Genomic DNA, 15,334 nt, shown 5'->3' with positions numbered 1-15,334 from the left:
TCTTCTCTTTTTGTTGTTATGAGATGATGAGAAGCTCGATGTCATCTAGTGAATGAATGGAAAGGTGTTATGACAAATTAGAGAAAAAATATTGAACTGGCTTCTTGTGGCAAAGAAAATAGGAGGAGGAGGGCAGCAGATGTGAGCTTCTCTGAATTAGGAAGCTCTCAAGATGCATTTCCAGCTTGAAGATGTGCTGGAACAGATAAGAGCACACAACACAACAAGAAAACTTATTTGAGAGGCAGGATTGCCTTTTTCAATCCCGTGATAAAACAAAAGTTGCCGCTGCATTTTGCATCTGCAGATCTAGCCCTCAGTACCATCATTAACCCTAGTTTCAAGGTCTGAGTTGCAACGCTTTGTATTTTCGACAGGACGCCCTTTCGTTTTTGACCCGTTCTTGCACATGATTGCCGATAGATGGCAGCAAATGACCACAGATTTTTTGATGGCTTTCTGTAGGATCATCCCGTTGAAAACCAAAATGGTGCCGATTCCACGGTAGCAGAACGTAGGACTGCGGTACGAGGCAGAAGGCCTGATTTAACGTGTTAGGGCGTTAAGGCGAGTGATGGAATTGTCGATTGCATTCCCGCTTCCAGCAGTGCTGGTGCGGCTGGAAAGCGCTTTTTGCAGTGTTGATCTGCTTGCAATTCCCCTGCAGCCTTTTCATAAAAACACGTAAACAACTCGGGCTGTGGTGCGTTACTCTGGGGTAGGGGGGGGCTGCCTGAAGGGGAGAGCCAGCAGAACAACGATTTGATTTCTGTCGCAGTCACTCCAGGCAAGAGGTCGCCGAGTTGCCTCAGCTGGCACACGGCAGACGCGCGCCGTTCCATCGCTCGGCGCGGAGCCCCGCGAACTCCACACAGAGAGCACGGCCCGCGCGGCGCCTCGCCGTCAGGCGATCGCGCTCCGGAATCTTGAGCCTCGCGCGCTGCCGTCCGCGCGCCGCGCGCTGACGGGACTCGGCGGCCCGGCTCGGTTTCGGCCCGCGGAGCACTTGCTGCACGGCAGCGGCACTCCGTCCGCACGGCCGCCATGTCTGCGCTGACGAAGGCCTCCGGCGCGCTCAAGTCGGTGGATTACGAAGTGTTCGGACGAGTGCAAGGTAAGGGCGGGCTGCGCGCCGGCTGGGGCGGGGGTGCTGAGGCGGTGCCGAGGGCGCGCCGGCACAAGAGGTACAAGTTCCTGACTGTGCGCATGCGCGCGGGGCGGGCGGCGCTGAGGCGTTGCGCCAGGCCGGGTGGGCTGGGGGGGGGGGGGTTCGTGGCTCCTCGTGAGGGGAGAAGGGCGGCGGTGTGCCTCGCTGAAGGCCGGCCCGGCTCCGCGATGTGCTGTGCCGAAAGGCCTTTCCATTACGTCAGGCCCGCGTTTTCTGTCAGCGTGTTGGCGGCAGAACGCTGGATATGAGGTCAGAGGCAGCTCCCAGACTCGTGTGTTTCCATTCGAGAAACCACCGCCAGCTCCTTTATTGGAAATGGTCGGGCAGCCTCCGCTCGAGGTCAGCGAGTGCTTCATTTCCCTCAGGAAGCACCCCTGTGCAGTTCGTAGAAAACTTACACAGCTGGGTTTTTTCTTTAGAAACGGTGTTATTTGAAGTAATTTCACTCTGTTTTTCTTTCTTTTCTAGGTGTTTGTTTCAGGATGGTAAGGCAATGTCTGATTTACCAGTTGTACCTTACAGTATAGCATTTCCAGTGCTAAAAATAGGGCAGCTCATCCCCTGGCTGTACACACGTCCACTTGGTGGCTTGAGGGCAAGTTAAGTACTGTGCTTAAAAAAAGGACTTTTTTTTTTAATTAATAAATCTATTATTAAAAGTATTTTTAGAAGCTTATTGATGCGTTGTTTGTGTGGTTTCTAAAGACTGCCTGGTTTGTGTTGTAACAGCCACAAGATAGACATGCAGACAGGTGAACAGATCTTTAGAAAGGTTAATTCAGAAGTGCTGAATGCTGGCTTCTGAAGCCGTGCATTCCAGTTGAAATTATTAATTGCAATTACAGTGCCACTATTTAAGGAAGCTTATGTTCCTTTGTAGCAGAGAGATACAGTCTCCCTGACTGGTGTCCCAGCCAAAGTTTTCCTCATCTGAGCTGCAGGCTTGAGTAGCAACTCAAGAAACAAGAGATGTGTTTTTCCAAAGTTTTTTGGAGCACAATGGACTGTATTGAATATTAGACCTAAAAGCTTTTTCAGCATAGCTTATATATTGTGAAATAGCTCAGAATTGCAAATGATGAAGGATTACTGCATGGTACATCCTTAATTGTGCTCTACAAAGTGGAAAGTGTCTCTGTACATCATGTGGTAGGCAGGTGCAAGCTTGTTCTGACTTGTTTTGAGCTGACCTGCAGTCATGTGAACACGTATAGCGTCACTCCTGAGCTAATCATCAGTATTGAGAAACACCTTGTCAGCTGCATTCCCATGCTCTTGGACAGCTTGATAGGGAGAAGTTGCTTGTAATCAACTTTTAAAATACTTTACATAAGTATCAGCAGCATTCTGTTGCCTAAATTACCTCCATATTTTCCTATTTTGTAATGTAGTTATATGACCTGAAGTTTGGCTGTTGGCATTTGGAATAAGTGCCTCAAGAGTACATGTGCTACATACCTTGTCATTGAACATGTAAAAAGCAAAATGGAGGAAGCATCTTAAAGTAATTTGGATCTTAATGAAAAAGTTCCAGGTATTAGCTGTTCTTTTGTAGCCCCACGGGGAATGAAACTAATGGATTTCTGTACAACAGCCAATCTGTTCCCTGCCATTTCAGGGTTCAAGCACACGTTATGAAGGATCACGCAGATGTTTCATATGTACATGAAAGAAAATAAGAACTTTAAAAAAAAAAAACAAAACAGGATATTAGGAAGTTGCTGAATTTTGTTGCTGTTTTAAGATATGGGTAGAACTTAAGGGGTGAAAGTGAGGTGGAAAGGATTTAGGCTGAAACTACAGACAAAACCTCTAAGTTCGTGTGTGCAACGTGTTTAAAGAACTTAGAGACTGATTGTTGACGGGACAAATGAGCAGTGATAGGAGCTATAGAAAGGGATAGGTAACTTAGAAGGGGTAGTAGGTAGAAGAGGTGCTCTGGGTTTAGTAGAGTTGTGTTTAAAGCTGTTAAAGAGTCTGTAAGCAAAAAACAAGTCTCTGTTCTATGAATGAAAAAGCTTGCGCTATCAAAAGACTTATATGCACGTGCAAATGATAAAGCAAGCAGCAGGATGAGCATTATGAGCAGGATAAGGAATCATACGTAGCATGTTTGTTTTTTTTTTTAAGGAAAGTATTAGGAAATGTGTAAATGAAAGTGGGAATTCAGTCATGCATTTATCATGATATGTGAAATGTCATTCTTGCTGCTTCTTCTGCAATTGTAAGGCTGACAGGAGTGGCTTAATGTCTGAGTGTGAGCATAATCAGGTGTTCTTTGTTTTGTTTTTAATGTCAATCTTAAGTGGAGTTTTAATTGGTGTGTGTGTGGTGTATGTGCTGACACTGACTCTCCTTTTTCATTGCTTTTCATATCAGTACACAGAAGAGGAAGCTAGGAAATTAGGAGTGGTTGGCTGGGTTAAAAATACCAGACAAGGAACAGTGACAGGCCAAGTTCAGGGCCCAGAAGATAAAGTAAATGCAATGTAAGTATCTTTGTTTTGTTTGGTCTTACTAGTGTGATTTGCAGAAATATTCTTAATACAAAGTAACAAGTAAATGTTTATATTAGTAACTTCACAGTGCTTTCCAAGTGTTGGCTTTATTTGAGGAGTTCAGGGGACACATTCTTGAAGCTGCAAAAAAAGTCTTTTTGCTTTAACAGTAGTTTGTGGCATCAGTCAGTTTTGATTTCTAGTGTCATACAGCTTACCATTGCATTTCCCCAAAATTGCTCTTTTGAAACCCAGGGAAAACCATATGGTCATAAACAGGACAGGTCTGTTTTAACCTCGAAGCTCCTCTGCGAAGAAACACTGAAGAGCTTCTTGAAATACTTGTTCAGTTTTTACTTAAATGAATTTGAAGAAAACTGACTTCTAAGTGTGAGTTTTTCTGTAAAAACAAACAAAACCAGCATAAATACACATTGGAGCAAAGGTGTGCAGTGTCTGCTCTCTGGAAGTGTGTTTTGAAATATGTCGGTGCCTTTAAAATAAGAGAGAATGTTTTTTTATTAAATTGCCAGCTTCCAAAAGCTTAAAGGCACCCTTTGGGGTGCTGCCTGTAAAAACAAAAGCATATATTCCATTGCTTCCAACCACGTTTTTCTTCTGCATGTGTAGAGAGATTGTTTGGATCTTTTTTTCCCAAAAGAAAGTCAGAGGTTTGTTGTACTGACAAAAGGATAAGTGCTGGTAAGTAAAACTTGACTTTGCAGGCTTTATTGCAGATAGGTAAAGATTAGTGCAAATTCTGTCAGTGCTTTCCAATACATGACTTGCTTCAAAACTCAAAATAAAATGAAGCTGTTGGCTTTTGTAAAAGGAAAATGGCGTTGCTCCTTTTGGTAAAGAAACTTGTATATGATTATCTAATGTGACTGAAATAGCTGTAGTAATTATTTTCTTGGCTCTTGAGCTTAATATTGGACGGCTTATGTTGGACTGCAGAACGAAGCCAGAGATACATTAGTTGTTTCTTAAGTTAATTCTTATTTTGTCGGCTACAGCAGTTAATGTGTCGTATTTAATCTTTAGGTATCTGAAAATTTAGTGTATAGTTGCCATCTGTAGTAAATCTGTAACAGGGAGGAGGAGCATGAAATACCATGATTTGATTTCTGTTCAGAGTACGTTTTGTTTAAGAATACTTCTGAAGTTGACTGACTAAATTCAGCAGTTTTATGTGGAGCACAGCATAACTGCTGACATGTGCCTTTATTTGCATGAAACTAGGATTGCTGCAGCGTTCTGCCATTGTTATTTGTGCTTTTAAAGGAAACCCTGCTTACTCCTACACCAGAAAGTTTGTGTATGTAACATGAGATCCTTTTACAGAGCTGCAAAATTAGACTAACGAGACCAGGCTTGCTCTCAAAGATGAGACAACATAATGGCTATTCTGAAGGGAAGGGAAGCTTTCATTTTTCTTTGTTAAACCACTTCAAATAGGGTCAGCAAGCTTGACTGGGACAGTAAGCTGTGACAGTGATGTTGAAGCTTTTGATGTACATTGTTTGTGATATTCAGAGCAAATAAAAAGTTACTTTCAAATATTGTTCCTTCACTTTAAGTTGGAAATCTGTGTTTTGCTTTGACATGGGAGTGAATGTTTCAATACTGAAATTGAAGTGTAATTTCAAAGTACACATTGAAATTCAGTACACTACTAAATTTCCTAGAGTAAAATGCTGAAGGAGAAATTTTGCTTGCACCCTGTGTGGGCTCTGATACGTGGAAAAGGAAAGATGAGGATTTAATTTTTGATAATAAATTAGTTGACTTAGAACTCCTTCCTTTGCATGTGCATGTGGATGGCTGTTTTGTGAGGCTTTTCTTTTTCTTGCACTACGTGGCAATAGAAAATCACAATAAGATTGATGTTTTGAGTTCTTGAAGAATGTTTTTCAAAGCTCATAGCATGCTTTCAAGGAATTGATAATACTTAGCTCTCTAGATGCAAGGGTTATTTAAAATGGAATATTAAATGAAAATAAAATGAGGTTAGCTAGTGCTCTGGATAATTGATATAAACCATTAATCCTAAAAGTGTTTGTTAGCATGGAGATCAGTAATCAGGAGGAAATTCTGGCACCAACTTCCTATGCAAGGTCTCTTTTGTATTGTTTTTTGGCTCTTCAGAACTTAAGAGAGAGAGTGTGTGTGTGTGTGTGTGTGTAATTCTTAGAAACTGGGAGACCTTAATGTTAAAAGGACACTTTTTGAGGGAATACAGTACCTCAATCAATGTTGTGAGGTAGTTCAAGACAATTTCCTAGTTCACATATTGGAACGTGTTATCTTATAAAAATCTTTGTAGTCTGGTTTGTCTTTGGGACAGGTATTGGGACAGGTATTTTCACACTTGTACATGTTTCCACATTAAACTTTTAGGCACAAAGTTGCCTGATTTTTTTTTTTTTTATTTTTTTTTCCCAGAGGTGCAGCACTTTCACAGCTCACATGTAAATAGTAGTAAAATGATTTGACTGTTGTTCCACCAATGCTTACATGTTAGTATTGCTTTTAGGGGGAGGAAAGAGGAGTGGTTTGGTCTGTCATAAAGTGGTTTTTTTTTTTCATGGTACTATAAAAAGAAACAAGGACATAGATTATAGAGAGATTAGGGATGATCTTGGAAAGTGCAAGAAGGTAGAAATAGCAAGAAGGGAGGAAGAGAAGAAGAATAAGAGCTCGAGAGAAAGATAAAGGGAAAGCATAAATATATGGGGAAAAACACGACGAGGCACTTGGATACCAGGGTGTGCCTTTGTTCTGGGACAAAAATGCAGCAGACCTCAAACCCAACTGTTCTCCAGCAGCTGTCCTTTGTTCCTGATTTTCTGACCCTTCTGTTTTGTCCTGCGCCTTGAATTCTGAGGCACAGTTAGGAAACATTCAGCACAGGCTCAAACCAGTGCATGGTTTTTATGCAGGCCCTGAGATAAAATATGGTCTGGGAGGATCTGAGGGCAGTCCTGGGGATCTATTTAAAGCCTTAGTGCAATGTGTACGTCAGGCTTAGATGGAGGGTGTGAAGTAGAACAAGCATGAAGTGGACAGGAAAAAGAGCATGTCAGGAAAGATGTGTTTTGAAGATTATTTGTATGGGTAAGTGGTAGGAAGTGCACAACACCTGCAGGTATTGGGAACCTGCTGCTGGAGATTCTAAGTTTGATTTTGCTGTTTGGTACTCCTTTATACCTGGTCAGTTTTCTCTATAAAAATGCGTCCAATGTTTTGTAAAATATGCTCATAAAGGAGGTTACACCTGAGACCAAATAATGTTTAAGAAAGAGGCTTACGAGGAGCACAGGGAAGGCAAGAATCCTCTGGGAGCAGTGACAGTGGTACATTGGTTCTGTGCTGGGGAAACCTACCAAAACCACGTTGTTTAAACAGTTAGCTTGACTGCAGGGGCTGACTTGGTCCTCTGGTCGGTGGGTTCTCAATTTATTGTCATTTGAGTACAAATGTGGCTGATCTTTATTAATTGTAAGAAAAAAATCCTGCCTTTTTTAAAGGTAAGGAGCCAAATACAATGTTGTGTGTTAGAAGTGGGAAAGTAGATGTGGGAAGGCAGCCAGAATCTGTGTATCTGCTGCTGCAGGTGCCTGGTGATGGCAGCATTCCTTCTGCATGCTGAGTAGGGTTTGTTAATGCAAGGCTTGGTTTCTTTTCATCCTGCCAGAGAAGCTAACCCACCTTTATCTGAGCCTGCTGTTGTTTCTTAGGCAATGTGCTGCAGCCTGGATTTTGTCCTGAATCGTAAAAGTAATTGTTTCACTGCAGACAGAATGTATGATTCTGATAAATTGTGAAAATGATGTGCAAACCAGAGTTTGCCCTGGAACATTGTAACAGCTTAGCAGGGATGTTCTGACTTTGCAGAAGTAAGTGGAAGATGACATGAAAGTGGAGGGTTGGGGCATGAGGAGTGTTGTACACGCAAGAAGTTTCATTCCATATTGGACTGTTCACTTAGTGCTGAGTGTGGATATAAATATTTTTGCTGAATTCAGTGTGGGCAGGCTGATTTCTTTGCTGTGTTCTATGGTGAGATTACATTGGAAACTAGTGGAATTTACTGTGAATTGCCCAAGGGTAGGATTTCACATTTTTAGTTTAACTGAAATAAAGAGTAAGGTACAAGTGTGCAGTTCTTGATTTCTTTGCTGTTTCTGTTTCATGATCTGTTTTCAGTCTGTTTTTAATGAAAATATCTTTTAGTTTCTTAAGGATAAGTGACTTCTAAATTAAAAGAAACATTTAGCAGCTACTTTTGTGTTAACTGAGATATCGTGCTGAGCATCTTAAAAGGTATTTTTAATCAGTCCTGAACTTTGTACGTGTAAAATTTCACATCTCTTGCTTTTTAAACTCTAGATGGAGCTGTTTGTTCCCTACATACGTTGCACCACTTGTGCTTCATTTGAAGTGAATCTATTTTTACTCTTAATGGGAGACTCCATCTTTTCTTCACGGTGACCTTTTCCCTGCAGTCTCTTTTAGTCCTGTTTCGGCTGTAGCTCCACATGGGTGCCACCCCTATCCTCGGGTACTGAAAGCCCACTCTCAGTCCCTTACCTGTCTATAATGCAGAGAATATTCAAGTTGCGAAGCTGAGTCGATGCGTTTCTAAAACATCATGACATGAGGTTTTAGCTTCAGGTCTTATGTCCAGATATCACTTAATGGGGCAGACAGTCCTTTGGTTTCTTTTTACAGAAAGACTCAAAGTACAAGGGCTTTCATTGTAATATCTTCTGATTTTTCTTCCACTTTATTCATCATGAAGGGTAGAGCATTGGCAGTCAGTGTGGTTGTTGCCATAGCAACTTGCATTGACAGACTAGAAGTAATTTTCCTCAGAGGATTTTTTGTTATCAGTTATCTTTAAAAAAAAAAAAAACAAACAAAATGCTCCTGCATGTAAATCTCTACAAAAATGAGATTTGAAATTGAGGCAGCACTTTAAAATGTAATATTGTAGCACATGATTTTCTTATTTGGACCAAATAACGCGTAACAGCATGAAGTATTTTTTTTGCCTTTGTAAGAAGGCATTAAATTATAAATTATTGTCTTGGAAGTTGTTTTAAATTAGTAAAATATTGCTAATTTAGATTTAGCTTTTAGTATCAACTGAGAGGAATTCGTGTTAACTACGCAAGTGTTAACTATACAAGCAGTGTGACTTGAGAGACTCCAGTCTGTGCACAGAAAAATCCAGCTTTATTCCACCTAAAGACTGGGAGGGGGGAGGAAGAAATTCTTCTAGTAAATATTGCAGCTGTCTCTGTGTATCTGTTGCATTGTCATCAGGTACATGCAAAACTCTGTCCTGTACCAGCTGGCTTTGAATAAAATGTTTTCCCTTGGTTTGCAGAGAATGGCCATGATGGGCTGAAATAAGACTAAAGCACTGTTACTTTTAGTCCTCGGGTGTCCATATTTAACCTGAGTGATTTTCTTTAGCAAAATCTTAGAACTTTGCCTAAATATAAGTTGGATATTTAAAATGAGCTAAGAGTTTAGTCTGAGATTTGCCTCTGTTTTAGAAATGCTTATGTGAAATTTCTTCAGCTCAGTCTAAATGTTTGGAAAAACTGCATGTGACCCTTGGCATCATGATAGAAGTGGCAGAGCACATTTTTTACAGAGAAGGGTTTTAAGTTTTTAAAGACACATTGGAGACATCTGTGATATGCCCAGCAGCGTGCTATTGAGAGAGCACAAAGACAGCTGAGTGAAAAGTTCAGAGGGGGAAATATGGATTAGGGAGAGAACATGGAGGCCAATCTGTGACTTTGAAATGGGAACCAGTAGACTACAGAAGTGGTGAGTAACATCCGACTAGCAGAAAAAGTACAGAACTTAAGCAGATACACTTGTTTCTCCAAGAGGGAGCATGACTTGCTAATCAAAGGTGTGCTGTGATAAGAAAAAAAAATCATTGAGATTCGTCCTAGAGATAGAAGGAAGAACTAATGTGTGGTAGAGGAGAACATCAGACCCAAGAGCAAGTTGTAGTGGCAGTGAAATTCCAAGAGGAGAAACAAGCTTTGATCAACCCTAACAGAGATGCTTTAGCAAGAAAGGGATCGTTAGGCTGTCCGAAGTACATCTAAAACAAGTTGTCAGGTATGCTATGAGAAATTATCTTGCTGCCTCTGGAGACAAATGCAGTTCTTAAAACAGATTCCAAACATAGAGGTATACCTTTTCAGAGCTCTTTGTATTAAAAGGATGTAATAACTTATGACAGGAACGATTTAACTACAGCCCTTTTTAATGAGCACTGGCTGAAATGTTGCTGTATCAAGCTTGGATCAAAGAAGGGGATAGGCCAAGGTGAGTGTCAGCATTCCAGCTATCTGGAGAAGCATGCAAACACAAAAATGCAGCTAGGAGATTTGAAGCTGATTATATGAAAGGCACACTGATCACGATGTGCTTGTATTAGAGAAAGCATAGATTTTAAGGATTAATACTTCTTGCCATGCTTATTTTCAGTGCTTTTCTATGAAAATGCATCTCTAATGCAGGTCACTTAATGTTTACTTGATGTCTCCTCAGTGAGGCAGCTCTGTGCTGTAATCACATGGCTGAAATGTTTCCTGATCTGATGTTTTTGGGAAGCTGGCAGTGCTGCATAGTGAAAGAAGGGGTAGAGGGTTAGCTAAAATCGTTCTTCAAGCTTTTTTTCTTCACTAAAATGTAGAATAGTGTGAAAAAGCATTAAATGTGTTGTCTCATGAGATGTGTGTAATGTAAAAAGTACAGTTGTCATGTTAATTAGTGAAGGTGATTAGCCTGTGGTATTTCAGTGATGTTACCAGTCGTTGAAAAGAGAAATGGCAGGGTTTTTGCAGTTCACTGTGAGTCCAGTCAAAACAAGCTTAATGTATATATATATTTTTGCTTTATTTAAAGATGAAATTAACCTATACTATTTAATTTGCTTTAAATTGTCTCAAACCAGACTGACTTTCTATACTGAATGTTTGAGGCATTAGTTTCTAACTGTGGGTGAATATTGCTCGGAGTTGATAGGCTAAGCTATAAAGTTTCACTTATGCAGACTCGGAGGTTGCAAATTACTGCAAATTAAATTCACTGGATGTTACTGAAGATGAGGAAGAACAAATAAAGTAAAACTTATTTTTCATGGTTTTAGCAGTTCCAACAAAATAAAGGAAGAATTAATTAGTTTGTAACAACTGTACTCAACATAAAGGACAAGGAATGGATTAGGTCAATCAGAAGACAAGGTTTCTTAATGACTTCTAAGACTCAAACCAATAAGCTGTTAATGATAGCTGAAGGAGGAAGGTGCACACTTCCAACAGCAAGCCCAGCATCTATTTGGTGGCTTACCTTTGTTCTGCCCTTACTTTGATACCGTACAGCAGGGCCTGCTGCCCTCCTGTTGGTCACAGGCACAGCAACACGTGCTTCCCTTGCTGTGGACCAAGTCTGGTTGAAGGAAAAGGTCTTCCTTCATTGAAGGGTCACTGAGCTGGGAACAGAAGTGAACTCCTTGCACGGCTTCTGTCCTTACACTGCTGTATTGCAGCTGTTCTTAGTTTGGAGAGCCATAAACAGTTATGTTTTTAACTGTGCTTATGTCATCCTTTATACGGAATAATGTTAAAATAATGTTTTCTTGCAATCCTGTTTCTTTTGTTAGGTTATAAAGGTCGCTGTCTTGTGTGACCTTGTAGAATTTTCATCTACTTTCATCTCTGAATTTGCAGTAGGTCAGTGGAATTAGAATTCTTTCAAAGTGTCTGCTTTCATTTCTGATCAGTGATGTGTTATGTTATTGATGTATTTTGATCTAAATGTAGCTCGTGCTAATTTAACAAATGAGGTTAAATGCAAGCTTCTAGTACAAACAGTTAATTAGGATGTACTGAATACTGTCTTTTGAGGTCTGAATCCTCATGTTTACTTCATCTTTTGTATATCACTTTGGTTTGGAGGCTAGGCAGTTCAGTCCCTCCTGAGGACAAAACGAAAGTTCTTGTTAAATCTCACGTGTTTTCATTAATGTTTAAAGTTACTGGTTTAGTTTGGGGCAGTGCTGAATTCTCTCAGCTGTTCTTCTAAATACATGCTGTGACTTAGTCTCATCATAAACACAAGTCTGTAGATGTGTTCTTTTACTGGGGGGAGGGGGTCACGTTTCAACAGCTTATGTTATTTGGTTCAGGGAAGAGTGCCCTTACCTAATCTCTCTGGAGCTGTCAGGAATGTCTTTTTGCTTTGCTGAGAGGGGTGTAACTTGTTTTCTTTGTTAAAATTAAGATATTGCATGCTTTGCATGCTTGTAGGTCTCAATAGGGAGATGCTACAGGCCTCTTGTACGCCTTCAGTTCTTAATTCTAGTAGGCACATCAGTCTCTGTTCAAAAGCTAGATGCAGAGAAGATGCTGCTGCTTACCTCTTCTGTTCATAGAGAATCTACTAGGTCATATTCATGCATTTAAGCAAGACTGAGTTTCCAGAAGTGGGCCTCAGAAGCTGTCTTTTAGCTCACAGAATGAGAAGTATTAAATATTTTTTCCAGGATTACTGTGATTTTGAGTGAGTTACTTAACTTTTTTCCTCTTTATTTCTAGTGGCACACCTCTTTGGAAATCATTCCATGAGGATGTTGCTTTAATGCTTTAAAGTTATTTAGCAGTGTTAATACATGAGATGCTCTTAGCTGGAGTATTCTAGCCTTCATTTGTTTAGGTGATGACTGTGGTATTCATTCAATTCGATCCTGCTGCATAGTTGAAGGTGAAGTGGGATTGTAAGGCTGAATTGGATTGTTCTATAAGCAGAAGTAAATGGAATTGCTGTCTGGATGTCCAGTTTAGGTATTTTCTTGCATAATCAGAAATAGCCATGCACTTTTCACCTATACTGAAGAAGCAAGAAACTTAAATATTTAAGTCTAAATATTTATTGTGATTACAGTTAAAAAATGATCCTATATGCAGATTGAGCTAAGATACCTTTCAAAGCAAATGCCAGTTAGATGTGTTACTTCTGCTGGAGCCTTTTCATGCACTTGAGGGTTTTATGCATGCATGTATGTGTTCTGTGTAGTTGATATCATTGGATCCATGCGTAACACTGATATTTTCAGAGTGAAGATATTCTCTTACTACTGATACAGGAGGATGCAGAATAGTTGGAGGCCCTTAATGTGGATTCTTCATGCTGAGAAAGATTGTTCCCAGATTCTTTACTGCTCCAATACAGTGGTTACAGAAATACTATTGAGTAAAAGTTCAGTTTAAACTAATATTCGTAAAGAAGGTTTGGATACTCAGCTTATTAAGAGGAATAACTGCACACAGTTAAAAATAGGTTTTTGTCAGCACATGGGTCATTACAAGTAAAAGCATGTCCCTGAATGTGGGTTTCTTTCAAATAAATTAGAGGTGCTGTGTTTGACAAAAATGCCTGCTTGCTTGTTTTTTTGAAGTATGAATTAAAACTACTGTGAGTGATGTAACATTGTTTGTCTCCTTGCATAGGGCTTACTCTATTGCAGGATTTCTGAAGCAAGATCTGTGCTGCCTTCTGAGGGTGCAGTCTTCCTTTGCTCACTTTGAAGCAGCTCAGAGTGGTGGACGGTGTACATGGCAGCAGAGCAGAGAGCAGCAGAGCAGCGAGCCTGCCTATCAAAGCAGGGCTTTCTACCTCATCTGAGGACTTCTCCAGTGCTACTTGGTGCTTCTAGTCACTTTCAAACAAAGCAGAGCTTGCTCTCCTGTTCCTCTACGGAAAAACACCTATGTGTAACATGAAGGAAACCAGTGGGATGCTTGTTATGTCCTATGTGGAAAAGATAGAAAAAAATAGAAATATAGAAAATTTGGAGATTAAATTTCTATGCATAGATATGCAGACATACACATGCAACAAATTGCATGTGAACTCTAGTGATTTGTCATCTTGGTCACCGTTTGCATGTGATGTTTCTAATAATTTCTGAAAGGAAACAACGGCTAATGAGAACTCTGATTGTTAAAGCTCATCAGATTTGTACCTTCATTTTCCTTTTTAGTACTACAAGCAGACTTTATTTGGCCTCAGATTTCTGGAGTGATACTGGTTTCTAGCAAAATAAATTGGAGCACTTTCAAGTTTTTAACCTACATTACAAGGTGAATGTGCCTCAACAGATCTGTCACAAATATTGTGTAGATGGGTCTGACTCTGATGTTGCCCTGGAAGCCATGCAAAAAATGCTACATATTTTAGTACAAAATGATTGGACTTGTTTTTATCTGAATTATGAAATTATCTCTAGGTAAGTGGTAGTTGGTATAAGCAGGATCCAAGAAATAGCTGGAGATATTCACAGTAGCTGGATGTCATAGAGGATCTTTGTCTTCTGACTTTGAGTTTCTGATATCCTTTTGGGGTATATGCAGAGTGAATGCATAGTAAATTTCTGAATAAGGGAGGTTTCTTTTCACTGCTGGTATTTGATACGGTATCTTCCTGTGACTGTATGAAATAATTGGCTGTTTTAGTCTGTAATGAATATTCTGCTTGTGTTTCATCAGTCCTTTTTTGGGGTGTTCAAACTCATGCTCTTATGTTGTGATGCTGTGGGCACTTCCTGCTTCTTTTCTTGTTGCTAAAGGAACAAAGAAAATGAGTCTAAAAACTTCTGGCAGGTATTCAGGGCTTCATAAAAGTAAAGCAGGCATTGAAATGGGATATTACATCTTTACAAAAAGATTCTTTGAACTCTGTGTTCATTCTGAGGGAAGAGGTTTTAGACAAGTAGTTCTACAGAGAAACGTGTGTGTAGTAGGAAGTAAAATGAGGTGCTTAGTAAGGTTTCCTGTGTAGGAAAGATAGGGGAAAAAAACAGAAATACAGAAAATTCTGAGATGGATTTTCTAAGCATTATTTAAAGTCTGGAAACTAGGATTTTAGAAAACAAACCTTCTGGGACAACAAAACCAATTTCTTCCAGCTCGTGTATCTCCTGGCAGTCATGTGGTGACATTTCAGTTGTGATTTTTTTTGTCTGAGCAGGTTTGGCCTTATCACATCAGGGCTAACCTGCACTCCTGTTCTGCTGTACAAACACTGAGTCCTGAGCCTCTGGTCTTGTTTGTTACATATTTTAAGTAATTCTTTGAAGTTACATGTCTGGGTCAATACTGGATAACTTCTTCTGGACAGCATAGCTACACTCCTCCTTCAGTCAGTGTTGGCTAAGACCTTAAAAATGGAAATGACTGAGTGTTTTACAGAATTGCCTTAGCAAGGAAAATGAGATGCTTCTGTGCTTTTAGCTAGTTACCAGTGATTCCATTTGCACTGTTTCAGACTGAACTGTTGCATTATTTATCACTTGATTTCTTGAGGGTCAGCTGGAGCAGCCCTCAAGTTTCAGCTAGGTTCAGAGATTTTCTATTCTCAGGATCTCACTAATGTGAAGTGACACCAAGTGGAAAAATTCTGTAGGCTCCTACCAAATAGTACATAGTAAAGTTAAAGACAGAGAGTGAAAGTATTAATGTACAAATGAAAAACTGCAGATAAACTGATGGGCTCAGTCTCTCAAGAAGCATCTTGCAGATCCAGGTTGTTTCCTGACTCTCGTTCCAGTCCTTCACTGCTTGTTCTCTTTGCC

At 40.1% G+C, this 15,334-nt stretch overlaps 1 protein-coding gene across 4 annotated transcripts in view; it reads left to right on the top strand.

Moving 5' to 3' along the window:
- The first annotated feature begins 493 nt into the window (after positions 1–493).
- The window catches only part of ACYP2 (acylphosphatase 2), a 46,518-nt gene continuing 31,677 nt past the window's right edge, over positions 494–15,334 (top strand). Inside the window, exons 1-4 of one of the 4 annotated variants that reach the window (XM_085218607.1) lie at positions 496–1,114; positions 1,637–1,653; positions 3,548–3,657; positions 13,212–14,185. In XM_085218607.1, the coding sequence (XP_085074733.1) occupies positions 1,045–1,114; positions 1,637–1,653; positions 3,548–3,657; positions 13,212–13,386 (372 nt within the window). In that variant the 5' untranslated portion in view covers positions 496–1,044 and the 3' untranslated portion in view covers positions 13,387–14,185. Of the gene's footprint in view, positions 1,115–1,636; positions 1,654–3,547; positions 3,658–13,211; positions 14,186–15,334 lie in introns of those variants that run through there. The other 3 variants (XM_085218606.1, XM_085218609.1, XM_085218608.1) reach the window with 3 other exon arrangements.

The sequence above is a fragment of the Meleagris gallopavo genome, chromosome 2, assembly GCF_905368555.1.
Source record: "Meleagris gallopavo chromosome 2, MGAL_WU_HG_1.1, whole genome shotgun sequence".
In the NCBI taxonomy this organism is placed as follows: Eukaryota; Metazoa; Chordata; class Aves; order Galliformes; family Phasianidae; genus Meleagris; species Meleagris gallopavo.
The sequence above is the reverse complement of the archived record's forward strand: the minus strand, read 5'-3'. Positions and strand labels throughout refer to the sequence as shown.